We start from the raw sequence: 27,196 nt of genomic DNA, 5'->3' as shown, positions 1-27,196 counted from the left end.
ATAATTATTATAGCAATCATAATTTTGATCTATATCATTTTAGTAAGGAGAAACAACGGAACAACGATTGAAATCAATCTTCCAACAAACGCATCAGCACCTCAGGAATATCAAATAACAGAAAAAATACCTAAATCATCATACCCAGATATTTCAGATGAAAGATTTCAAGAACTTGTCAACTATCTCAATACACCAACTTCTGCTTGACCAATTTGACTTTGAGGACAAAGTCATTTAAGACGGGAGGAGTTACCACTAAGCCAACCAGTAACAGCTTCCCATCAACGATATCATCAATCCATCCAGCACCTGCTCTTCACCAGAACCAAAACAACAACAGGGGATCACCACATTTCACCGAGGACAACATTGGCACATTCCATTCCCACGGCCACGGTTGTTCGTATAAATCAGAACCCAAACACCATATGGTCATATGGTAATCAATGTCATAACCCAAACACCATATGGTGATCAATAAATAATTTCTTGCTATAAAAGCTAGAGGGATAAGCTAATTAAGTTAGTTCTAGTTCAGATCGAATAAGTGACAGTAATGTAAAGTATAGGATTAGAAGCATAATAAATATTTTTTATGTGAAAATAGTGATAAAATCGTTAATTCGTCACCTCGGTGACTTGGACCGCATCGGTTCCTTATCCTCGTTAGTTTAGGATCTCGACTCCGTTACATTGACCTCAAAATAAATTCATAGTAAAAATTGCACTGCGGTGGCGTTAATACGTAAGTACCAAAAATGTGACTACAATTGAGGAGACATTTTCCTCTATCATAATAACTAATGGTAACTTTATTCAAAATTCTTCCGTCAGTTTGAATCGCTGATGCTGTTCGGCAGGAACTACGTTGAAGAACTTTTTATAAATAATCTGATTTTCGCGTCCCGCGTAAATTCTTTTAACCCAGGTATGATCCCAGTTCAGGTCCAGCTTTTCACACGTTACGTACACCTTGCCATGCTCGAGAGCAAAAATAGTTCCATTCTTTCCAAATCCGACCTAACAAAACGCACAGAATTAGAGACTGCAAAGGTCATATCGCAAACAACTTACATTTAACCCAGGATGGAATCGAGGTGTCCGTTGGGTTGCCAGAATGGTTCCTGCGGAAACGTAGTGTCCATCTTGTACTTTCCAACCGCGATGCTTGGGCCGTCCGTGGCTAACCGGATTTCTAGTACTTCCTCCGGTTTTCTTCGAAGCATGTCGAATAGAAGCTGTAAAAAACAATGTATAACTCATATATATATACACCTAAATTGCTTCATCCACAACCTATAAAGGGTGAACTTCTAACAAAATTTTCAGCATTGATAAAGCAATTTGCGAACATTTGATTGTGTTTTCAAAAAGTTACAGAGAAACTACTTGCGGGCTTACGTAAAGGTAAACAATCGAATGCTTCTGTGGTGACATTTCTACCGCATACTTCAAGGCAAGATAGTGAAGTTAACAGGTGGCTCGTAATTTACACTATTTAGAAAATACGTATGAGGAATGGTAAGACGAAAAGTTTGGATTTGTTTATATTATTACTTACGTTGGTATGGTTACATTTGATTTCGTCGAAGGCAAGATGCTGAACTATAGGTGTTTCGTTCTTGACACATTCAGGACATGACGTGAGACGAGTAGCGAGACGTAACTTTCAGAATTATTTACTTTTTGTTTGGGTGTGTGGTTATGATTTCAATGTCAACTCGCTAAGGAAAATAATTGAAGGAGAAAATAAGCAAATATATATTCGTGAAATATAGTGCACAACCTCCTTTTGCTCTAGCCAATTACCGTTACAAGCTCTTTCCGGATCTCCTTCCAGGTATATGCACAGCATTCTCCTCTTCCCTGAGCGAAATCAGTGGAGCCACAATCAGCGTTTTTGTTTGTCACCATCGCCGTAAGCTGTTAGTACTCTTTTCCTCGCCGATGGGAGCCAAACAGAAGTACATTTTACAATAAACAATAAAGCGCGAGCAGCTATTTTGCCAACGAATGCATTTGTCACCAAAAGATACGACTTGTTTTGTAAACAAATTTGTTTTTTTCACGAGCAATGGCCGAACAGCAATTTTGACATTGCGGTCCACCTATAATACAACGCCTTGGTCGAAGGTATTCGAAGCAGTATAATAAATAAACAGTTGTCGTTGAAAATAGTAACCTAGTAACCAAGGCGTTATACTATAGGTGGACCGCAATGTCAAAATTGCTGTTCGGCCATTGCTCGTGAAAAAACAAATTTGTTTACAAAGCAAATCATATCTTTTGGTTCAAATGCATTCGTTGGCAAAATAGCTGCTCGCGCTTCACTGTAGGCAGGTAATTTTCTGGATTTTTTTGTATAACAATTTCTCATAATTGCTTCTACTTTTTCAGATATCTACAATCAGCGGTCGAATTAAAAACAGTGCAGAAGGATGTTTTGAGTATATTTTACCTTCTAGCCGCGCAATCAATGCTTTTCTTTCCAAGCAAGCAGCGTTTTTCGTATGTGGTTTTATTGAGCATTTAAAAGAGAGTGTTATTTTTTTTGTTTTATCACCAGGGCAAAAGCATGAAATAGAATCGTACGTGGTACGAATTTATCGGCACAATCTGATCAAGAACGGAAACTACGCGAAAAACTTTTCGAAGAGATAAAACTGCGCCGCAACACTCGTGTGAAAATGGACGAGTTGGGCTGGGTGCTGATGAACCACAATTTGATAACACGTAATGAGCCAATCCAACAGCATGCCAATGGCAATCGACCAAATCATTTTAAATTGAACATGGAGCGGTTGTGAAACCTACTGGAGCAGCAAGAACAGAACAATCACGCTGGTAGGTCGGTTTGATGTATTTATTACGCTAAAGAATGATTATATTTGTTGATTTTTCAGAGTTGACTTCCAAAAAGCAAAACAAATTCTTGCGTATGCTGGATGCAATTTTACAAAACGACATAGTTTTGAAGGAAATTAAAGAGATGCGAATCGACTTCTATCGGAAATTCGTTATGTGACTACGGTGGAACGTATGCTGAAACACAATTTGGACCCCTCTTTGCGCTGCTGCTTTGTATGCCGAGAGTATTTCCGCACTGCCGATGAGTATACCAGTCATTTCGAAAAATTGCACGGTGAGGCGGTGGATCGATTTCAGACTAGTCAAAAGTTCAACGTTCTACATCACTACAATGCCCTTAATCCGGTGACAATATTCACGATTTGCAACGTATACCACACAGCCCTAATAAAAAAAAAACAAGAAAAGACGGGTCTAATATTTTACAATAAAGTCTACAATCTACCACTTTCCACGAAAATCGGAGAACCACTATATCGGTTAGACATGGAATGGCTGATACATATAAGGCAGAAAAAATGTTTAACTTTGGAATTCAACATCCTATATTTCCTCGTACCATTAAGTTCATGGCGCATTTGATGTCGGTCATCGTAACTGCTTCTATGGAAATGACGTGAGCATATGATTTGATTTTTGATTTTTATCTCCATCTCGGAGAAAAGTGTGGTAAACAATGTCCGGGTTATTTTTCGTTATGAGAACCTTGTTTCCACATCCTTTTACTGCACAATAACACGGCATCTGAAGTAAATAAAATATTCACAATATAATTTTGGCATGATAGAGAACCGCGAGATGAACGATTATCTGTGGAGGAGTTGGACAACAGATTTCTTAGACTTATAGCACTTTTATCACACTCACAAGCTAATCAAATCCTCACTGTCCCCCAAAAATATTGAATAATACATAATTTTTTTACCAAAATATATATTTTATTAAGGCACGTAGCTTGACGGGGCCGGGAATCCAATATTTTAACAATTTTTGTCTTACAACTATGTTAGTAATATGTAACCGATTACTCGCGGTTGGCTCGAGGTTGGTATTACAAAGATCTCATAATTGGGATGTTGCAGTCTCCAGTACTATGTATGTGTGGCCGACACGGGATACTTCCTATTGGAGTATAACTGACCATTGATCAGCGACGCCCCCCTAGTCTGTACCTCATATCAATCGTGGTGCGTCTCTCTTGACTCGAGGAATCCAGGGTAGAATGGTCACTGGACGGTACAATCTTCAGCTCGTGTAGAGTTGCCATGAGCGGTACAACCTTTGGCTCTTGTTGAATGATCAGTGGCCTCCGACCTGTGTATCTGTAAAGAGTATGTGTATGTTTAATTACATTACATGGAGCGTTTATAATATATAATATAAATACCTTATTGCAGCTATAGTACACTATTTTTCACGAATATATATTTGTTTATTTCTTCCTTCAGTTGTTTTCCTCAGCGAGTTGATATGAAACCATAACCACACAACCAAACAAAAAGTAAATAATTCAGAAAGCTACGTCTCGCTACTCGTCTCAGGTATTGTCATGAAAGTGTCAAGAACGAAACACCTATAGTTTAGCATCTTGCTAGTAACCTTTATGCATATGCTTCCGCCAGCTGGCTCGGCTAATGTGATTCAGGGAATGCTTTGATCGTGATACCGCCTCTGGCGCATAATTTGCAGCTTTGTTTTTTGTGCTGGTTCATAACGGCAATCAACCGTGCCGGCGAAACTGTAGTCAATGTTTAGTGTTGTTTGGATACCATCTATGTAAATAAGTTCAAACTTACGGGATACGTCCGAACGGCAATTCTGACATTACGTTTTACCTTCCACTTCACTTTCCTTGCTTCTAAGAGGGCGAAGTACGAATTCATTCAAACAAGATATCGATGGCTAAGGTACACTTTGTGTCGAATCAAGACGGGTCTATGGTACTAGGTGAGGCCGTTTCGTCACTAAGTTGGTTAGAGGAGCGGTATATGAAAACAGCACGGAAGAAAGTAGAAGGGGAATTATTTGCTTGTAGCGTGAAAGAGACAGACTGATCACGAGCGAGCTTCGGCAATAGCGTATTGTGTTTTGTTTACAAACAAAACACAGCAGACTTCCAAAATGGCTGAAGAGTGGTTTTAGCAAGTTGGCCCACCTTAGTATATACTTCTAGGCGCCTTGTGTCGAATATACAAGGATTCGCCTCTAATTGGACAGACCTGTAATGCGACACGAATAATTGAACATTTTCGCCTCTAATTGGACAATTTTGAAAACACCCTTTGTGGAGGTTTCTACGATACATTTTCAGGAGTGTTTCGACGTAGAACTACATCTAATCGGAAGATGTAGGGGGTAAAATGAAAATATAGGCACTGAACAAAAAAATGAATGACTTGGGACGCTTATAACTCGAGCATTTCTTAATAGATCGCAAAAATGTTTACAACAATTGATAGGGAATATTTCATCGCAAATATCACAATGAATTGCGTTTTTTTAGATAAAATAAAATTAAATGAAATGTCAAGTATTGTCCAAACGCAGTGAGTGCTTCGATTTGATTGGTCCAATTTGTGCTCCTGCAATGGGTCCGATCAAAAGGAGCAACCAGAGTAACAGCGGAATATAATTAGGATACAGGCAAAGAATTATATTGTGAACCACTCCCCTTGTGACTCAACCGTCAGTCGAATGAAATAAAATTGGACGTTGCTTTCCGAAAACATAATTCATTATCTAACCGCGAAGCATAGCTGATATGCTGAGGCTATCGTCATGTGGTGGCACAACTGGTAGGAGTAGTGGCAGGAGTGGCAGGAACGTCGGGATTAGTATCAGGAGCGTAGCGGTGGCATCAATGACAGTGGGCAACGAGTTTTTATTTTGTCGCGCTCGTCCTCTAAGAAGATCCTAAGAGCCTTCGCAGACTGCAGACATTTCACCGGCCGATAGTTTTGTACGATTTGAACTAGTGCAAACACCGACCCAACTGAATCGATGCATTGTGCGTGTGCGTATGGATATCACTCCGTACTGATCAAGAAGCGGATTAAACTATTGGACGATGAAAAATCTGCAGTCTGTGGAGACTTCAAGGTTCCACGAATACTAATATATATCAGCAACGACCACCGAGTTTTGATCATGTGGACAACTGCAACTCATCGCTTTTGTTTAATCGATTCAACAAACCAGTGCTTGTGGCTGCATTCAGTTTGTCGAGAAAAGTGCATCGGCAAAATGAGGACAAAAATATCGGAATCACGAGAACGAGAATCTTTTACAAAAGAGTTATTGAAAGCTTATGCTTATGTTATTGAAAGTGATATCCGAATAATGAAGTAAAATGTATAATCTGATTTTTGTTTGCTTGGCTTCCTTATGCTTGGCCTGTTTACGAGGGCAGTCCAATAAGTACAAGTAGTGTATTTCTCAACATAGTCTGCTTTTAGCTCGATACACTGACCCAGTAATGCTCCAACTTCTTTAATCCATCTGAAAAATACGTTTTCTTGAGGTCTGCAAAGTAGGCCTCCGTGGCGGCGATGACCTCCTCATTGGACCCAAAACTTTTTCCCGGCGAGTGACTTTTTCAAATTTGGAAACAAAAAATGTCGCATGGGGCCAAATCTTGAGAATACGGTGGATGGGGCAACAGTTCGTAGTGCAATTCAACCAATTTGGCCATGGCGACGGTGGAATTTCCATTTTTCTTGAATCCGCGGACACGCCCGCTTCCACACAAACTACTACGAGTCCGATTCGGCTGATATTTTGACAGTAGCTGTTAACGAGAATGTACTACACGATAAGTAATCTCTCTTGCGATACTGACACCATTGGGGGATAAGCTAAGTACTTATCGGATTTTAGACGTAATTTAGACGTATTTTTGAGCTTATTGGTGGTTGGGGTTTTTCAGATCGATCATTCAGTTTTTTCGGTTTCGTGCATGGTTTCCAAATTAAAAGTAGCGTCAAAGTGAAACACATTGCAAGCCGGATGCCTCCTACTCCTTGAAAGTCGCCACCAGACACTGAAAGTCCACTGTCATCGCGAATGTCCAACTGATGTATGGTTGGACATAAGCCTACTCATTACACGTATGAAGTCACGGCTTACGTCCAAACCTTTGAGCCACTCTCTCGGAGAAAAATTTAGTATAATTGAATGTAATGTTATAAAGTTGCCTCTTATCCGACATACCGAGGCACCACTCAGTGTCGCATTAGAGCTGATTGTGACCTGTAATTGGACACACTACTCGCTAGATGTGCATCTCTACAGAATAAATATTGTTCAAAGCAATATCTATCGGTGTGGAAACGGTTAGGCTAGGTGCAAATTGAGAAGTGTATAGCGCTCGTAAGCGAACGCGAGACTACCAACACGACTCATACGTGCCACAAACGTAGCGTGGTGGAGCGCATATTAAGTCGCAGTTTGGTGTAAATAACATGCCACTTGCATACAATGACTGATTAACACAGAGTTGCGCGATATATTTATTTACTAACACAATCACCCGACCAGTACAGCCATACAGTGTCAAACCCACGGCGCTATATGATTGTTCACCAACACAATTACCACAACCGGCATGACCAGCACGAGAAACTGTGGTTCAGCCACAGCGTCGCGCGAGTCGTGTCTCACGAGCGCTCCACCATCTCGCGTCATCTGGCCAATTTGCGCCCTTCTATCTGTTTTCATTAGCCACAAAAACAGGCGCTATATCGCGCCAAGTTACTCGCGCTATATGCGTCTCAATTTGCGCCTTGCCTTACTGTGACATCGATCACGAGTTTGGCAATGTGCGGATAATTACGCAGCCAGAGAGCACCTTTTAAATACCCTTGAGGCTCAAGGAAGACAACTCTATGTTCTTATTAGAGACGTGTTGTGAACTCGCGACATCTGCTATATGCAGTCCATTTATGTATTTGGTCTAGTATAAGAATTTAATGCCATTGTGTTCTTTTTTTTCGTTATTAGTTTGTTTGTCTTGTCCCCTCATCTCACCGTCGCCCACCTCAAGTAAACCGCGAGTAATCGTTCAAATCCTGCTAACCATGTGTTTAGAATTGAAAAATGTAACTGAAACTGAATTAGCGGCTCCGCAAAGCATTTTCGATTGGGCTTTACAAATAAATAATTTGAAAAAAAAATGGTATGGCTGTTACAAGATATCCCAAACAATCAAACCGATTGACAATTGATTATTCCAAAAATGAGTGTACCTATTTATTGTGATACCTTGTCCCTCGAAAGTGCCCTGCATGGTTTGATCGTTTTACCGTCAGAACTCACATTTTTCGCAACCGCCATTATCGATCAGCGGAGTGCTCAGATTCACTTTTCACTGTCGGGATTTTTCACGTACTTCAGGATGAAGGTAAAATATTTTATCCAATTTTTGTGCAAAATTTTCGAAGTGAAACTTAGTGCCGTGGTACATGAAAATAGTGTCAAAAGTTTTCAATAGTATCGATGTATCTGGAAAAGATGAAGTTTACTACGGAAAAGTGTTTGTGGTCGAGAAAATGATCAGATGAATTCTGTACATATACCAATCGATCCAATGCGTTTTTCCTTTTCATTCTTTGCGCGACGATGTGACCAAGTCGCGAAAAAAAAAATCTGGCCTGCTCTTCCCATTCCTCCCATGCAGGCAAATTTGTTCTTGCTCTGCGATTACGGGAGATTTGAATCAGTGCTGCAAGTTACACGGGGGAGCCAAAATACGTCAGAGCAATTACGAACATTGCGTGAGACGCAAAGTGATTGAATATAGTGTGATATAAAATCGTGGTGTTTTCCATAAATTAATCGAATAGTAAAATGAACTTATATAGTGTAGAGTTACATTGAGTACTTGGATGATTGACCAATAATCCTGAACAATATCAAGGGGCGAAATGTCGAGAAAGCAGGAAACCACTTATTGTTGCTGGTTCTGGTTCAATTTTCATCCGGAAATACAGAACGAGCCTGCGTAAATATCATTTTTAAATTCAACACCTGCACAAATCAAGGATGGTGCGTTTGTGCTCATGTTGTGTAATAGATTTTAATTTAAATTTACTAAGTTTATGTTCGAATGGAAATTGGCTGATTTTTATTGGCATCTGTAATTTGAAACCGAAATGGTCAAATGAATAGTACAATTTTATTAACATGACGTAAAATATTAGTTAAGATCATTACCTTTGAGCGAAATAATCTGTCCATTGAAGATACCGCGTTTTACCTTAGATTAAAGTTCATACCACGCTATTCACTTTGATGGAGCAGAAACAAAAAAAAAGTGTGAAAACGCTCTATTGATAGTTCAAGCCTTCAAACTACTTGCTATTTTATCGAAAATTCTAGCTGGATGTTTGGCGATGATATCGCGATCTTTGCGCATTGGTGTTCCTTTAGTGTTGAATGTGTAAATGTACAGAATATGGGAAAGCATAGCATGGATTTACTGACGTAAATCTCCTAGCTTCATCACAATCATTTTGCTCAGTGCCCTGTTTGTATTGTGCCAAATTCAAACCAAAATGATAAACTTCTTTTGGCTGATGGAAAATGGGGACTATTTCTTAAAGGAAAATAAAGTGATTCTGTTGATCGATACAAGAGACAGTTTCTCAATTCAAGCAATTATATTTTGTGTTGGGTTTCTTCCAGTATCATTGCAGTGGTTCAGATAAATGGGTTAGGATTTCGCCTCACGCTTTGCGCTTTTCATTTTCAAGGACACATTTCTGTATTACACAACAATTTTCTTTTTCGTTGCATTTTCATTGCGGTCTTTTCTGCTTGTTGCAGAATGGGGAGATACAACAGATGTCACGAATAAAAGTTCACTGCAAACGTTTGAAGTCGTGTCATTTTTTTCCCTACAGATTGTGTAGGGCGTGTTGAGCTTCGCTAAGCATATTTTTCTTGTTTCGAATTTTCGATTTCCGTGGAAAGTTATCGGATGGATAGTCATGTTCATTCATTCCTCGTATTTGATGTTATGTCGTGCCAATGCTTCAACGCATGAAAAAATGTTTTCCTATGATAAAACGTTACGTAAGATGGTGAGGGGATTTTTGCATTGAAAATGGGTGGATGTACATTGTGTGGACAGATTGAATAATAATCGCAGTGCAATTTTCTAAAAATAAAAAGCTAGTGCAAATCTATTGGTACTCAAGAAAATTTATATTCGAAATATTTTTTTATTTGGATGTTCGTGATTATAATCAATCAATTCAATCTAAACTAATCAGGTTGAACCGGTTTGAAGTTATTGAAGCAACATGAATATGAATATACAGAAAATGCCTGCCGTTTATTGCATTCACCTTAATCAAGCATTACCAATTCTGTATGAGCATTGGAAATTCTAATTTATTTGGACAGTTCATGCAAAGAATTTGGGTTTCAATAGAAAAAAATCTTAATAGTTTATTCAATTTTTCCGAAATCTTCAACTGATCTAGATAAATATTCAGCGCATGCTTTTAGTCTGTTGCATATATCGTTTCCATAGCAATGAATATAAATCAAAGTAAGCCTTGAAGGGACATATCCGGTGCAAAAATAATTTTCTTCATTCCTTCACAAGTTCAGTATTCGATTACAACGTTCGCTAATCTTACATACATTTCTTCATTTTTATTTCTCACTTAAGCTCAGATACTAGGCAGGATTGTTTAAAGTAAAAACAAAACATTGTGGCCTAATAGCAACATACTTTTACTCCAACAACCATTGTGTCACGTGCTCTAGCGGATACAATATAACAGATTGAAAGGAGGGAGCAGAATCAAGGAGCGGAAAAATACCACTTTCACCAAAGAAAAAATAACAGTGAAACAACGGGGGACAGTAAAGAGGAATATTGCTGCGTTAGAGTAAAACCTGGTGATAATCATTATTTTTGCGTGAAGTGTTTTACCAACAGAAAGGAATTGTAAAGCTGGTCTCTGGAAATCTACGCCATTTGATACCTTGTACTGTTCAACGATTTGCATCTATCATCCCATTTAACGAAAACGTTCGACTAGTCAGATCCGTCAAATCGAGAAGAGAAGTCTATGGCATCGGTTGGAGTATTTACCTTTCCGGGTACTATCAGCACAGGCAATGCTGTTGGTGGCACCAGTACCAATAATCTTGTTCCTACGGCAGCCATCCTAATGCCAATTTCGGCACCTGTTCCTAGTGCCGTTACGACCCAAACGCCCGCTGTAACGGGAAGTGACACTCCTCCACCATCTACCAACAACGCGGTGTCATCAGCTAATAGTCCATCGTCGGCAATCGCAAACGGCTCGACTGCTATCGCTGCTCCGATAATTTCGATGTCGCCTACTTCTGAAAACGTACCAATGGTAAAGTCTGTGCCAGTCAGAACGGTAACGCCGACTACCATGGGGGGAATATTTTCCGAAACTTTTAAGCTTGTTGAAAATGGACCGTTCGATGAGATTGAACCTGATGCTAATGGTGGACGTAGTTCAGGAAATGTGAGCGTTCAGGATTCTATCCACGGCTATCCGTTAGAAAACGGTTCGCTTACCGATTTCATGGAACAGGATTGTACCGTTTGCCAGTAAGTTATTCTTATATTCATAAACGAGGTGTTTTACGTCACATTTGATTTTTTTTTGTTTTCAGAAACAAATATGTCTCGCCGCGGGTTTTGTCTTGTCTGCACGTGTTCTGTGAAACTTGTTTGGAGAAGCTACTAAACGAGGAAGATGGGAAAAAGTTCGATTGTTTGATCGAATGTCCCACATGTAAGCAACCAACAAAACTGGGACCTGCAGGAGTGCGCGCGTTGCATCAGGATTATATCCTTACCAATGTACTTGATTTGTCGACTATCGAACCCTCGATGCTGGCCTGTACATCTTGCAAAAGCAAGGAAACGGCCATTTCACGTTGTAACGATTGTGCCAACTTTTTGTGCGCTAGTTGCGACAACGCCCACCGCTATATGCGATGTTTCGAGGACCATAAAGTTGTACAACTGGAAGATTTGCGGCAATCGTCCGAGAAGGTTGCCATTCATAAGCCACTTTATTGCACTGTTCATTCTCAGGAAAATTTGAAGTATTTCTGCTTTAATTGTCAGATTCCGGTGTGCAATGAATGTTTGATTGGTGAGCATAAGGGCAAGGAACACAACTATCAAATCATCAGCGAAGCTGAGAAGCCAATGCGTATAGAATTGGAAAAACTGATTAAAGATGCTAAAAATAAAATTGAATGCTGCAACCAAACCACAAGTAGCCTTGAAGCGTCCCTACAGGATTTACAAAATCAATTCGAGACGGCTCGTGATTTAATCAACGAATCTTTCCAAAGCTTCAAGGCTGTACTCGAAAAATGCCGGGACAATGCACTGAAGAATCTTGAGAAGTTGCACTCGGAACGCGAGCTGAAGATCATGGAATTATTCCATAACGTGGAGAAGTCTACTGAAAAGATAGATAATACTGCCAAGTTTACTAAAAAGGTACTAGAGCAAGCAAATGCGCCAGAGTTATTAAGCCTGAAGAAAATGATTTCCACGCAATTTGGTATTTTGATGGGATCAGCGCCAAAAGTTGATGTGAATTTTTCCCTAGAATTTCAAACCAGCTTCGAAAAGTTCGACCAAGTCGCCCCCGAATTATTTGGATCATTCCGCACAGAAACCGTTTCACAGAACCCAAAAGAAACAACGCCTCCGCCAACCTTGCCAGGGATGTCGATAATGATCAATAAGCCCCCGGTAAACAACACCGGTGGCTGTGGCTTGTCACAAGGTCCACTAACTGGATCAGTCACTGCCAGTAGTCCTATTTCGTTACCAACATCGATGCAGTCATCGTTTGACGGTGATATTTCCAACATAGGCACGAGTTACATGTTACCACACGTTCTCACTCCAGAACCACCAACATCTACTCCAATTGCCAACAATCATATGACTGCAGCTCCAGCAACTGTCGGAGGATCGGCTACTCTTCCAGGTTTGACCAGCATTGCTGAGTACAACCTTCATCGCTTGGCCAATCTGGCTGAAACCTCGAGTGATATAACAGATGCAATTGTACCTGTAAACAACAATCCGACCACCAACTTTACGCTTGCAGACTTGATCTCAGGTGATCAGAATGCGTTTCAAGCTCTTGCCAAGTATGGTCTCAACAGCCCGGATCTGCAATCAGGTCCAATCATAACAACTCATCCTAATATCGATAATCTTTCGTTGCTGAACGATTTCTCTGGTTTGCCGGGCCCGACATCGACAATGATTCCAGCTACACCGATGTCTATCGATTCATCGCTTGGCAGCGATATGGGCGCTATGAGTCGTTTCCAAGTTAATGGACGCACGAAGGCAACACCGATGCAAATTCGCTGTAAGTTCGGTTCTCTGGGTCAAACAAAGGGGCAGTTCAATTCACCACATGGATTTTGTCTCGGAGTTGAGGAGGAAATCGTGGTTGCTGATACGAACAATCATCGTATTGAGATATTCGAGAAGAATGGCGCGTTCAAGTTTTCGTTCGGCGTTCCTGGCAAGGAGGAAGGTCAGCTGTTCTATCCACGCAAGGTAGCCGTGATGCGCTCGAGTGCAAAGTTCGTTGTTTGTGATCGTGGAAATGAGCGTTCGAGGATGCAAATATTCTCAAAAAATGGACATTTTATTAAAAAGATTGCCATTCGGTAAGCGAAGCATTTCTTTCATCTTCCAAAAATCGACAGACCAATTAATTTCAAACAAATTATTGTAGCTACATTGATATTGTCGCTGGTTTGGCTGTGACCAATAAAGGACTGATCGTAGCTGTCGACAGTGTGTCTCCTACAGTTTTCATTATTTCAGAGGATGGAAATCTAATCCACTGGTTCGATTGCAGCGATTTTATGCGAGAACCTTCTGATATCGCCATAAATGGTACTTGCATGTTCTTAGTATTAATGTCAGGCTTATATTTCTAAAGTCCTCTCTCTACTCCTACAGGTTCCGATTTCTATGTGTGCGATTTTAAAGGACACTGTGTAGCAGTTTTCTCCGAAGAAGGTACGTTCAAATATCGTATCGGTAGTGAGAAAGTTACCTGTTTCCCAAATGGTATCGATATATCCGATGCTGGTGATGTCCTGATTGGCGATTCGCATGGTAACCGTTTCCATGTGGCTTGCTACTCGAAAGATGGACAGCTACAATCGGAATATGAGTGTCCATATGTGAAGGTAAGTATCGTTGGTTAAATGAATATTTGTGTTGTCATCTCGGAAGCAAACAAAAACAACAGAAAACGGTCCTGACTGTCTCTAATATCATTAATCTAGTACCTACACTGTTTATGATCAAGAGTTGTATTTTACACTATTATAATGAGCTCACGGTTGGTTTTAAAAGCACATTTACCTGAATATAAGAAATACCCGAATGAAGAAGAAAAATTTCGAAAAGTCAGGTTATGACTTCTGTCGAATTTCCTGTTGATAAATAAGATTAAATCAAAACAACATGATATATAACATACGAAGTAAAAATAAAAATAGTACAGGCAAACCTTTTTTGTGCGGGGGATAGGGACCGCATAAAAAAATCGTGCAAAACTTTATCAATAGCTTTAAAAAACCGTGTTCGGTACATATTTTGAAAAAAAGCATTTTTTGTGCGCTGCACCCGTGGCCGAGTGGCTAGCGTCTCACATTATCATGCCGGGTGTTCGGATTCGATTCCCGTTCTGGCCAAAGGATTTTTCGTCAAAGAAATTTCCTTCGACTTGCACTGTGGTCACGCGTATTCAAGAGCTTGCCCCTCGGAATACATTCAAGGCGTGTTATTTGGCTTAAGAAATCTCAACAAAGTATTAATAAATGACGCTAGTTAATGCATACGTTGAGACGGCAAAAGTTCCACAGGGAACGTTAACGCCATTCAAGAAGATTTTTTGTGCGGTAAATATGGACCGCATAAAAATAGTTTCTCCCAAGAAAATAACTTAAATCCACGCCGTTCTCCGTTCAATTTCCTTTTGTTTCCCTGCTTTGCGATTGGACAGTTTGCCTCTTCGGTTGCGCGTGACTGTTTTGTGCTTTTACTTGTATGCCGAAACGTGATGCTGTTACATATCATGTCATGCAAAAACTTAGAAAAACTTATTGATGGGAGGATGGGAATGATTTCAGAAGTGGATAATTGAGACGCAAATATGCTTTTTTCGCACTGAAATGCATATAAACCATCGAAAAAAACTAAATGGACGATAACTTCGTCAAATATGCTTCTTTTCATATACCACACAAGAACAGAAAACCGCACAAAAAAAAATTCGCACAAAAAAAACCGGACAAGAAAAACCGCACAAAAACAGGTTTAACTGTATTGAGAAAATTTGAAAATGATGCTGGAGATTTCGCTGTATCATTTCTAGAAATAAGGGTAGGCACAATTGACATGCCATATTCTTTCCTTTCCGTATGGCATGAAAATTATAAAACATAAGTGCCTGGAATATGTGAAAAGAATTGACAAGGAAAAAAAAATGGTACATAGGGTAGATAGGGGCAATATGACCAGGCGGGGCACAATGGTCCACCCTTCGTTTGGACTTGTTATTAAACAAATAACACTTATTTTCCAACAATTGTATATGAAATACTCTTATTAAGTATCTTCGTGAAACCAAATTCAATTGTTTTATAAAGATATTGAAAGAAATCCTACATTGGCTGATTATCACGAGAAACATATAAAAAAGCAGTCAACAAAATAAGCTCTGTACGTTTGATACAAATTTATGACTCTGCTCTTTCTATCAATTCGTGCTGGTGTAATTTCTGAACATTTTCACTGATTTATTGCGCTGCTTTGCCGTTTCATGTAAAAGATCAGTTCATTTTTATTGAGCGTAAATGTACGGGGCGGAATGGTCATACCTGCTAGGGGCAGTATGAACAGGTATTTTTTTTAATATAACCTGTAAATACGGCTGGCGTATAATTTGGTCGAAAGAAATGGTATTCTCACTCTTTCAATAGCCAACAGCAATTAGCCGGAATAGAATGGCTGGCTGGTTTGCGAAAGCGTCACCCAAAACTAGAAATTATGATCATCATTCAACAGGTGCAGACCAAATTGTCCAAAAGGCAGATGAGCATAACTTCAGCTGAGCGCTGGGTGCTGAGTACGGAATTACGATTATAGAATCTTCCACAGGACATTCTATGTTGCTACGGTGGGGCACAAATCAGTTCCTCTACGGGTGGCGATGGATGGAACCAATGCTATCGATGCCACTCGTGGGTACATAACGGCAAAGATATGCACTGTTCCTGCTTTGAGTAACGTAAAATTGCAGTTCAATCACTTTGATCACATTATTATTTTTTTGTATATGCAAACTGAAAGAAATACAATGAAGTACACGTGATAGTTGCAAAATAGAATAAATTTTCGTTTCATGAACTTGTTACGTTATTTCTTAACGAAAACATGCTCAAACGATTGAATCTACTAACATGGTCATATTGCCCCGCATGATGGCCCATTTTGCCCCGTAGTGCTTTCGATCGACGGAAATGGAACACATTTTTAAAAGTGTAATTTTTCCACATAATTCTTTTTTAAAGCATATTTATAGAATGTACATCGATCAATGAGGTTTCAAATCGTGAAGTTTTAACATGCAGCATAAATTATAAATGTTCCTACATGATTTCTTAGGATTTCTACATCGTTTCGTTCTTAGGAGGACCATATTACCCCTATCTATCCTACGTATTATGCCACTGCAGCGCAATTATTATTATGGATTTTTTTTTTTTTCATTAATGGTCCCTTACACGATAAATAATAATGACATTACTTCATCAGAATGACAATAACAATGATCGTGTAAGGTTGACAAAATTGATATGAAGCGCAATAATGATACAAATCCGGATTGTCTGATCTCGCTCCATCATTACTGTAATAAAGCAGGGACACTATCATTCGAGGTGTCTAAGATACTGTGCGACATCTTGTGTCAAAATCTATGTTTGTGAGCCAATTTACTCTCTATCAGATTAGCAGGCCCAAAGCAATTTAAAATTTGAATGAAAGTTATTATTATTAAAACAATCGGGTTCACTGTTCCTGATAGCAATACAATTGTATTCCAAATATTTTTAGTTCAGTAGTAGTATAGCGTATAGCTTCAAGAATAACAGTGCGTATCAACCAATCTCGATCTTTAAATTCCGGCTTCGAATGAGTTTCTTTGAATCACAAACGACGTGTACGTCGTTCAACGTCCGATTTTCAAATATGTTATTTTTCACTATAACAGTCGCTACGGTTACATTTTCACGTGCAGGTTTGCTGCGATCGTGGCAACATTCCCCTCCTCGTGAGGCTGAATGGAACCCTCAGGCTCACTACAACTAGCTACGTCCAGCACAGCCAGTTCGAAAACCGGCAGTCGAAACAATCCACCGTATGTTTGAATTAGTGCTTGCCTAAACCTTTCATCTTTTCCTGTTGTCACCTCCAAGACGCGTTCACGTAAGTATCCATTCCTTCTGGTTTCGTCATAGAGCAACTTGGTACGCCTCTTTGGAAACTGCAGATACTTCGAAACCCACTGCCTCTGATGTTGGACGAAAGCCCAAGCTAACCAAATTATTTCAGTTTTCATCTTCACCATTACATGTTTGATCAAAGTTGAACTTCCCATGATGCAGTAATACGGAGTCAGTGCCTCATGCTTCAGGGAATCCAACGACAGATCAGTTGATCGAGAATCGACAGTCGCTTCGCCTTCAACCACTAACATTTGCAATTTTATTTTTTCTGTCTGACCATCGACTTGCTGAGTACTTTGCTCATCGATCGTTGGTGTTACTCTACACAGTGAGTTTGGCTTCTCGAATTTTAAGCGATCGTTACTCTACACAGTGAGTTTGGCTTCTCGAATTTTAAGCGATCGTCCGCTGGTATCGTTCGGTTTTTTTATTGTTGTCTTTTCATTGCGATCTGCCTTCGAAAGGGTGAGTTTTCCTCTTTTCGCGCTAAGTGTGCACCACTGCTGCCTCCAGATTTCTTGCACATCAAACTGTATGCAAAACGGATCGCATGTGCGGTCGTTCTAAGAAAACGGGTCCATTTTGAGAAGCGTTCGAGCCTTATCGGACATTGCGACGTTCAAAACTCTTGGTATTTGTGACTCGCTCGATGCTTCTCTTCGGTATTTTTCTGTTTTGACAACTCTCCATCTACGATTTCTAGCACTTCCGGATGTTCCATCACGCATTCATCGGCGTTGAGGTTAGTCTTCATATTATCGTTCAATGTTTCTTCTGCTTCGCTCTGGTATACGTGGTAGTTGTACTCGTCGGATTTACGAGTATGATCCAAGGCTCCGTATATGCACCACCCTAAGCGAGTCTTAGCAGCTACGATTCCGCTGTGCCCTTCCTTGATTTTTTGAGGCACGGCTAGCTGTAGGTTTCGGAGGCCTACCAGAAGCTTCGGAGTGACATTTTCGTAGCTTTTCACTGGTAAACCTTTGAGATGAGGATGATTCCGTTGAAGGTCTGCAAAACGTAGGGTTTGTGATGGTAGTTTCAAAGCTCCTACCGTGCGCACGTTCACCAACGGAAGCTGTTTCTTCCGATTCATTTCGGATACCGTTACTACGGTTACATTTTCACGTGCAGGTTTGCTGCGATCGTGGCAACAGTTATTATTTGCTGTTGCTTGAATGCATAAAACACGTAGCACTGATCCTTACTTGATCAATTTTCTATATTTTTTCTGAAATCCCTACTAAAACTCATTAGTATAAAATAAAATTAGCGTGACAGGGTAGCGCATAAGTCACGCAACGCTCTCTGAAGGAAAAAAAATGACGATCGCGCTGCAACTATCGAGCGTGTTGGTTCAGTTGTCGACTTGGTATCGTTTATTCGCGAATAAAGATTTTGTATCGTGAGTCATTTTTTTATACGAATTGTTTTTTGTGCAAATCGGTTACGTGACTTATGCGTGACAATGTGTCGACAACCTTGAAAATCATGGAATATATATATATATATATATATATATATATATATATATATATATATATATATATATATATATATATATATATATATATATATATATATATATATATATATATATATATATATATATATATATATATATATATATATATATATATATATATATATATATATATATATATATATATATATATATATATATATATATATATATATAATAAAACGCCAAAATTTTACGACAGACAAATCTTGAAATTTCGTCTAGGATGCGGAGCACTGGTTTTAAAGCTTATGAAGCATTGATATATCCTATATTGTCGTCATTGATTCCGATAAAAATAGCTGGAAAACGATTTGGGAAACTTTTGATTGTTTGACCCTATTGAACTTTTTGATATTTGATAAGTTTTGGACGTATCAGTGGAGCTCCAGCAGACTTAGCACTGACAAATTGTTGATAGCAAAAATGACCTTCTGTCTCTTTTGTGGAAACCCTAAGGTTGGGAGGGCTTTTTCATTAATTCCAAATGTTTTTAGAAAACATTTGTTACGAAACGACTGTGCTATGCGACAAGTTTATGATGATATGCTTCACTTTGGAAGGATAGCATCAATAAAAATGTTGAGCTAGTTAATTCAACGAGTTCGAAATTTTCATTCTCTTTATCTAGAAGACTTTTTTTGTTAAATAAGTTAATTAATGAGACACGTGAGACACTGAATGTTCTAGAAACTACAGATAAAGTACTAGTGAAGAATTTGATTACTAGTCTACATCTGGAAATTATCTGATAAGTTACTGGAGAATCAGGCAATGTTTGGGTTTATTTTCGGGTTTTGAGTCGACACCCAGCTTTTTCAAAACTTTCAAGAATATAGTACGCAACGTCACTCTATTTCTATTTTATTTTATTCCTCCTCCGTCTTCGATTATTCGTACAGACTGATTTTGGTTTCTTACAAACTAGGTAGGGTAGATAGGGGCAATATGGTCCCCCTAAGAACGGAACGTCCTAAATCACGTAGGAACATTTTTAAATTATGCTACATGTTAAAACCTCACGATTTGGAACTTTATAGATCGATGTAAATTGTGTGAATATGCTTTTAAGAATGTTTATGTGGAAAATTTACACTTTTAAAAATGTGTTCCGTTTCCGTCGATGGGTCGATGGGTCGAATGGGTCACCATGCGGGGCAATATGACCATGTTAGTTGATTCAATCATCTAAGCATATTTTCGCTAGGAATTAACGTAACAAACTCATTAAAGAAAAGTTTATTCTATTTTGCAACTATCACGTATATTTCATTGAATTTCATTCAGTTTGCATGTACAAAAAATAACAATGTGATTAAAGTGATTGCCCTGCAATTTTGCGTTACTCAAACAGGAACAGAGAATATCTGTGCCGTTATGTACCCACGAGTGGCATCGATATCATTGGTTCCATCAATCGCCATACGTAGAGGAGATTCGTGTACCACAGTATCAACATATGGTTGTCCTGTGGAAGATTCTATAATCGTTATTTCGTGCTCAGCACCCAGTACTCTGCTGAAGTTATAGCGCTCATCTACCTTTTTCCCCACATTGCTAGTATTTTGGAATTTTTGGTCTGCAGCTGTTGAAGGAAGATAATAATCATTAGTTCATTTGCTTCTCCTATTGATAAAAGATATTTACTGGAATCACTGATGTCTCATTGACATTGAATTGTCTTTCTGGTGGAATGTTGTATTTCCTCTGTACGTCCTCCAGTAAATCGTAGAATTTCCCGACTGCAACGCAATTGAATCCTTGTGCCCTGGCGACGGAGGTTGCTTCTCGTGTCCGAAGTGAGATTAGTGGGTGGCGCTTTTGATAGGTCGAGAAATACCATTTCTTCTGGCCGGATTTCATTCGTCGTTACACCGTAGAACCGTTTTTCCATAGAAAGAATATAATCTACAAGCTCTTCCTCTTGCTCCGTTGTAAAAAAAATACTAAATGATCCGAGAAGCTGGAGCTGCACAGGATCTGCACAACGTAAATAACGTTTAAGTTTTTCTCGCTGAACACAATGCACTAAGGCTGCATGTCGCACTGACGTACCACTCTTCACTGCCTCGATTGCCGCTTTCAAGCTGGTCTGTGACTACTTTTTACCATCGGATGTTCTGGTATAATTCCGCAATTCACCAAATAGCTACTTTCAGCTATGTTTACAAATTTTGACAGCTGTATTTACAGGTTATGTTGGAAAAATGCCTGGTCATACTGCCCCAAGCAGGTATGACCATTCCGCCCCGTACATTTACGCTCAATAAAAATGAACTGATCTTTTACATGAAACGGCAGTGCAGCGCAATAAATCAGTGGAAATGTTCAGAAATAATACCAGTACGTATTGATATAAAGAGCAGAGTCATAAGTTTCAGTATGAAGTGTACAGAGCTTATTTTGTTAACTGCTTTTCTAATATGGTTTTCGTGATAATTAGTCAGTGTGAGATTTCTTTCAGTATCTTCACAAAACAATTGAATTTGAATACGGTTTTCACGGAGATACTTAATGAGAGTATTTCTAACACAATTGTTGGAAAATAAGTGTTATTGGTTAAGTAACAATCCCAAACGAAGAGTGGCCCATTTCGCTCCGCCTAGTCATATTGCGCCTATCTACCCTATAATTAGTATTCTTAGATTTAAACACATTTTTAGTCAAATTGAAGTCAAATACGTCACAAACAGCATTAAAGATACGAAGACATGTAACAAACGGGTTGTTGTAGCCATAATTCGTTCTGTGGAAAGGAATGGGTAGTAAACATGAGTTCCGAAAGCGTCGAAGAGGAACGTTCAACGGAATCTGTGCAAGAAGTTCAGGGCAATCAAAACGTCTTTGAATTGTCGATTGTGGCTCCAATCCAATTAGCTTGCACCGGTCGGAATAAGGCGGAAGATTGGTAGGATCGTTTCATGGAAGTCGTCTCAGAGCGAAACGTAGAAACTTTTTCTGCACCCGTTCGTAGTGGTCAAATTGATAAACGGAGAAGCAGATGCTCCTGATTTACTGTCAATGCTGAACTTTCGTGTGCCAAATAGATCGCTTTGGAACACAACGTTGCTGCAACCAAGCTTCCATAGAACCGTTTCTGGATACAATGAACCACTATCAAGTTGTATTCGTGCGTTTCGGATGTTAAAGAGTTTTTTGATTTTAATGAATCAACTAGACATTTCGTTAGCAGAATTAGACATGTTTTAAAATTAATTCTTACTTAACACATTTTATTCATCAAGACTATGAATTACCACAAATAAATAAAATAAATAAATAAAACAAAAAATTAAATGCACTGGTAAATTCACAAAGAATTTCGGGACAGGACAATCGGACTAGACCCAAGCAATGAATACGGACTAGAAGTTACAAATTCGGGACACGGAACTGCAAGTCTCTTAACATACTTGCAAGTACCCGAATTCAGGAATATTGACAGCACGCAATTTCAACATCGTAGCGCTGCAGGAGATGCGCTGGAAAGATTCGATGGTGCCATCGTTTCAAGGTCTCTTAGCTTTCATCGTGATGAGTAATTCTAGGCTCTGGCTGCGCCAGAACTCTGAAGTTTTTAAACGGATTTTTTGGGTCATTATGTTAACGGAGAATTTGAATTTGTTGTCAGTTTCAAAATTCGGTTGGTTGTAGTATGTGTAAATTCAACACAAAGTAAGTACTATTTTGGATGTTTAATTTTGCTTCGAATGGACTTGCACCGCATTTCCCCGCAAAATGAATCCTGCGTATCCGAAAACATGCATTTTGATACCAAACACGATAAAAACTGAAAATTTTGAACTTTGCCCCCTTGCCCCTCCCCCTTTTTGTTTTTTGGTGAAACCGAGTTGAAAAATGAACTCTACGTATCCGAAAACATACATTTTGATGTCAAACACGATAAAAACTAAAAACTTTGCCCCCATGCCCATCCATCCCTTGTGGTTTTTTAGTGAAAATGAGTTGAAAAATGAACTCAGCGTATTCGAAAACACCAGTCTTCCAAAAATTGGGTTTTTAGCTCAAAAATCTTTTGGTTTTGGCCGCCTAAATTTTCTCAGGGACCACTGTGAGGCGTGTCGACAGATAAATCCAAGAGTATGCTTTGGCGGTCGTGATTTTTACGTGTTCGTTGAACCTGAGTTTGGCGTCAATGGTCACTCCCAGATCTCAGATGGATTTAACCCGATCAACCGAGTGCGCTGCCATAAAATATTCATGTTAAGCAAGGTTACAACAGCGAGTGAAGGAGATAATCTTGCACTTCTCACTGTTGACATGCATGCTCCGTTATCGCCACACCATGTCAGCACTGTGTTTGTACGAGGTATTGCTATTGAATAATGAGACTGGTTACGAGGATCCACTTATTAAATCGGTACCAAAAAATCGATCTTTGTCGAATCGATTTTTGAAAAATTGAAAGCTATTTTGATTTATCTGCTTATTCTATATGAATACTGTCGTTTCTTTGAACAGGGAATACAAATTTCATATTTCTATTCAAATATCAAAATCATTTTGTTCTGTTTCTCAGCATGTGGCCCACAGAGCATTCATTTTGTGCCATCAGGTAATCGTTTTGTTTGAAAAATTGATTGAAAAAGTTATTAGAATTTCATCAACCGCCCAGAACTCAGCTGACAATGATCCTATAAAAGCCAGTAGTTTTATAGTATACTAACTGACCCGGCAAACTTCGTCCCGCCCAAAATTTATTTTTCGTTATCACATCCATGTTTTCTTACTAAGCGCACGTTTATGGGTCCAATCGCAGAACAGAACTGAAATCGGACAATTCCTTTCTCGGGGCAATCAATTTTTATTTATATAGATAGAACATTTATTGTCCCCTAAAACCTCCACATGCCAAATTTGGTTCTGTTTTCTTGATTAGACCATACAGTAACAACCCCCCCCCCTCTCCAGAGAGAGGAGGAGTGTCTATTCACCATAGAAACGTTTCGTGTCTCCTAAAACCTTCCCATGCCAAATTTGGCTCCATTTGCTTAAGTTTTATTTGTTTAGTTTTCAAGTTATGCAGAAATTTGTCTTTCATTTGTATGCGGCTCCGCCTTAGAGAGGGGGTGGAATGTCTAACCACCATAAACATATTTATTGCACCCTAAAACCTCCATATGCCTAATTTGTTTCATTTGCAATGCAGAAATTTGTGTTTTATTTGTATGGCAGCCCCTCTAAGAGAGGGGTGAGAAGTATCTAACCACTACAGAATTATTTATTGCACCCTAAAACCTCCACATGCCAAATTTCGTTTTCTTGATTAATTCTCGAGTAATGCAGAAATTTGTGTTTCATTTGTATGGCAGCTCCCCCTCAGAGAGGGAGGTGGAGTGTTTAACCACCGTAAAAACATTTATTGCACCCTAATCCACATGCCAAATTTGGTTTCATTTGCTTGATTAATTCCAGAGTAATGCAGAAATTTGTGTTTCATCTGTAAGAATGTAGCGAAAAGTTCCGCTGCTTCTGGATTCGAACTTGCATCAGATTCTCCGTATTTTACATTGGATGGAATACGGATAGATGATCTCCGTTTTTTTTTTACAAAGTCCCCGAAGAGTTCAGGATTTCGTTTCATATTCGATTGTACCATAGAAAACATGTTTTCGTAGGAGAACAGAAGGAGTTCTCTATAACTTGCTTCCATTTCGCAAAGGTTGTTGTGCTCTTTCTCAGATTTTGTTCGGAAGAATCTTTTGCGTGCTTTTCTGGACGTGTTGCGTAAATGTCGCAGCTCAGGAGTCCACCATGGTTTGCCAGTGTTCAGTTAAAACTTGATTCAACTTATTATAGAAGGTCGAAAGTAATTCATCTGCAGTTCCGTCGCTCATCATACCGTCCTAGTCAATGTTGGTGAGTGTGTCGTTCAATCGGTCGAAATCTCAAATCGAAATCAGAATTACTGGTTAGACTACTACGGTCGCATAGGAAAAGTATGTATGCAGATGTTATTCCTGCGTCATCAATATCGGTTCGTAACCACGTTTCGGTAAGAACAAGTACGTCGTAATCGCTTTTGGTACGTAAACCTCTTACGTTCTTACGGTCGATTCGGAGATACTTTTCGGTGTCCAAACTGATGATGAGGAAGGATTAATAGTCGGTGTCGGTCTGCTGGAATCGTTTGAGGTATCCGGTAGAAAAACCAACGGCACGCGAACATCGGACGTGTACTTGCCTGTGGCGTTAGTGTGGAAGTCCCTGTCTCCATACACAAACACAGGACCGGGACGACTGCTGGTCAGTTGTATCATAGGCTCTACTATGATGGGAGGATAAGAGCCTTCCAACTTGCTATCGCCTTATGCACAAAAAATTTAAAAAATCGAAGAGGGTCGAGTCAAAATATGGTTCCCGAATAAACATGTCATGATTAATGCAAAGAACGTCAGGTCTGAAAGTTTGTGATTGTATAGTTCATCAAGTATTTTTTAAAACTTATTCGTCGCTTTTTCTAGGTTTCACGATGCTGCGGGCTCAAAATTACCTCCGAGGGGTACGTCGTGACACTTGCCAAAAATAACCATCACGTACTCGTACTCAACACTCTCTACATTCAGTGATTGACCGCCGGAGCTAGAATTCTCAAGCCGAATCGTTAGGTACCAAGGTAAGTGCGCTGGGCAGATTCGGCTACTGGAGAAAAGTGCGTGTGACAGCGCGAATGTGTTAATCAGAATTAAAAAACACGATGTATCGATTCATTACCTAGCTGAAAGCTAAGGTCATCCATTTATACGCTTCAGAGAGCAACCGTCAAGTCAAGTATGTCATTTATGGCACCCCACGTATCTATCTAATACACCCCGTCACATGCAATCCGTTGCAATCGAAAGGAGGAGATGTATACATTAATCTATGCTGTTTGGTAGGTGTGGCATCCTGTGGAAACAACCTTACAAAACATCTTTGGAAAAGAGATATTACGATATTATGTTCTTTTACCAATACTATTATTATTTTAATTTTTCATTTTATCAACATTTTATTATTTTATTCTAATATGATACTATTTTAAACAATATTTGTTATTGAAAACTGAAGAACTGAATGATCTCCAATTTTTATTTTACAACAACAAGAGCGAGATAATGTTTAATTTTAGTAAATTCAAAACGAAAAAAACTAATAAAGAAGAAACCATAATTGTAGAAACAGCGAGCTGTAAGATTTGCGAAATTTGTTAAACAAATAATGATACACCTGTATTATCAAATAAGTTGTTTCCTATAGAGAGAAAGAGTGAGTGTATTGAAACGCAGTGTGGTATCGTACCCTTCATTTTTTGTCATAAAGGCGCGATTATTTATAGAAGAAAAATGAAAATGAAGAAACACGGAAAACAAACAAATCCTGTTTTTTACAAAACAACAAATCTTTCGAACGTGTAAATATTTTTAAAATGATTATTATACACAACAAAGTTAATATTATGAACTGTAGGAATAATTTCTTTGAAAGCAGATCAAACGAAGTAGAATAATACAAGAGAAGACATATTTTACATAGAAGTATACATTCATAGAGCCGCCATATTTTCTGCTATTCGTATAACTTTTTCCATCGTGAATTTTTGGCTCTTATTATCCTTTCATATTCATTGATCCGAGAAGCTAGTTCTAAACTAATACTGTGTTTTTCTTTTTTAAAGCAGGACTCAATTCCATTAGGGTGGAGCTTTTTTATATAGATTTTTAGTAAGAGAAAAAAAAAATCATTTGTCTGTTGTTTAGTAATGTTATTTTTTTATTTCTTGAATCATATAGCTTTTAATTAAAACTCATACAAACATGTTGAATGTATATCGCAGTATTCATCTCTTCGTATCATATCTTTTGCAACAATGTATAGTAATGAGCACACGTTGATAGAAATCTTGTATTCAATTTAATTTTCCAGGACTTTTGTTATACTGATGTCTAGTACAATGCCTATGTTTCGTATTATTTAGTTTTGTTCAATATTTAAAACGCTGTCCTTTCATCTGAATCCCATAGTAAATCTATGGGACTTCCCGGAATGTCCGTGAGTGGTACGCTCATGCTCTTTTGTTTTTATAATGGCGTTTACGTTGACACATGAACAGTTCAATGATTTCTGTATTGATAAAATATTGTTTTCATGCTGACATATTTTTTCGTATTTGCACCTCATTTGTAGTCCTTCTTCGCGTTATCCACGATTTTCGTTATTCGCGAAGACCTTGCCAGA

The 27,196-nt window shown here is 38.9% G+C and overlaps 2 protein-coding genes and 1 long non-coding RNA gene across 4 annotated transcripts in view; 2 read left to right on the top strand and 1 right to left on the bottom strand.

Moving 5' to 3' along the window:
• Window positions 1-574: 574 nt before the first annotated feature.
• LOC129763173 (39S ribosomal protein L27, mitochondrial) lies at window positions 575-1,453 on the bottom strand. The gene is made up of 3 exons (XM_055761984.1): window positions 1,300-1,453; window positions 1,078-1,241; window positions 575-1,023 (listed from the first exon to the last, which is right to left on the bottom strand). The coding sequence occupies exons 1-3, from the start codon at window positions 1,355-1,357 to the stop codon at window positions 820-822; spliced, it is 426 nt and encodes a 141-aa protein (XP_055617959.1). The 5' UTR covers window positions 1,358-1,453; the 3' UTR covers window positions 575-819.
• Window positions 1,454-2,261: 808 nt separating this feature from the next.
• Window positions 2,262-2,629, top strand: LOC129763136 (uncharacterized). Its single transcript, XR_008740799.1, has 3 exons — window positions 2,262-2,343; window positions 2,401-2,511; window positions 2,570-2,629. It is a non-coding gene; the product is annotated as an uncharacterized LOC129763136 (long non-coding RNA).
• A 5,556-nt stretch (window positions 2,630-8,185) lies between these two features.
• The window catches only part of LOC129771336 (brain tumor protein-like), a 58,971-nt gene continuing 39,960 nt past the window's right edge, over window positions 8,186-27,196 (top strand). The window contains exons 1-6 of one of the 2 annotated variants that reach the window (XM_055774881.1): window positions 8,186-8,269; window positions 10,547-11,470; window positions 11,536-13,578; window positions 13,647-13,810; window positions 13,877-14,109; window positions 25,444-27,196. The exon at window positions 25,444-27,196 is cut by the window's right edge and continues 39,960 nt beyond it. In XM_055774881.1, coding sequence (XP_055630856.1) covers window positions 10,953-11,470; window positions 11,536-13,578; window positions 13,647-13,810; window positions 13,877-14,109; window positions 25,444-25,548 — 3,063 coding nt within the window. In that variant the 5' untranslated portion in view covers window positions 8,186-8,269; window positions 10,547-10,952 and the 3' untranslated portion in view covers window positions 25,549-27,196. The remainder of the gene's footprint in view (window positions 8,270-10,546; window positions 11,471-11,535; window positions 13,579-13,646; window positions 13,811-13,876; window positions 14,110-25,443) is intronic. The other variant, XM_055774888.1, reaches the window with a different exon arrangement.

This window comes from Toxorhynchites rutilus, chromosome 1 (genome assembly GCF_029784135.1).
Source record: "Toxorhynchites rutilus septentrionalis strain SRP chromosome 1, ASM2978413v1, whole genome shotgun sequence".
Taxonomy (NCBI): Eukaryota; Metazoa; Arthropoda; class Insecta; order Diptera; family Culicidae; genus Toxorhynchites; species Toxorhynchites rutilus.
This window is presented reverse-complemented; position numbering and strand designations above follow the sequence as displayed.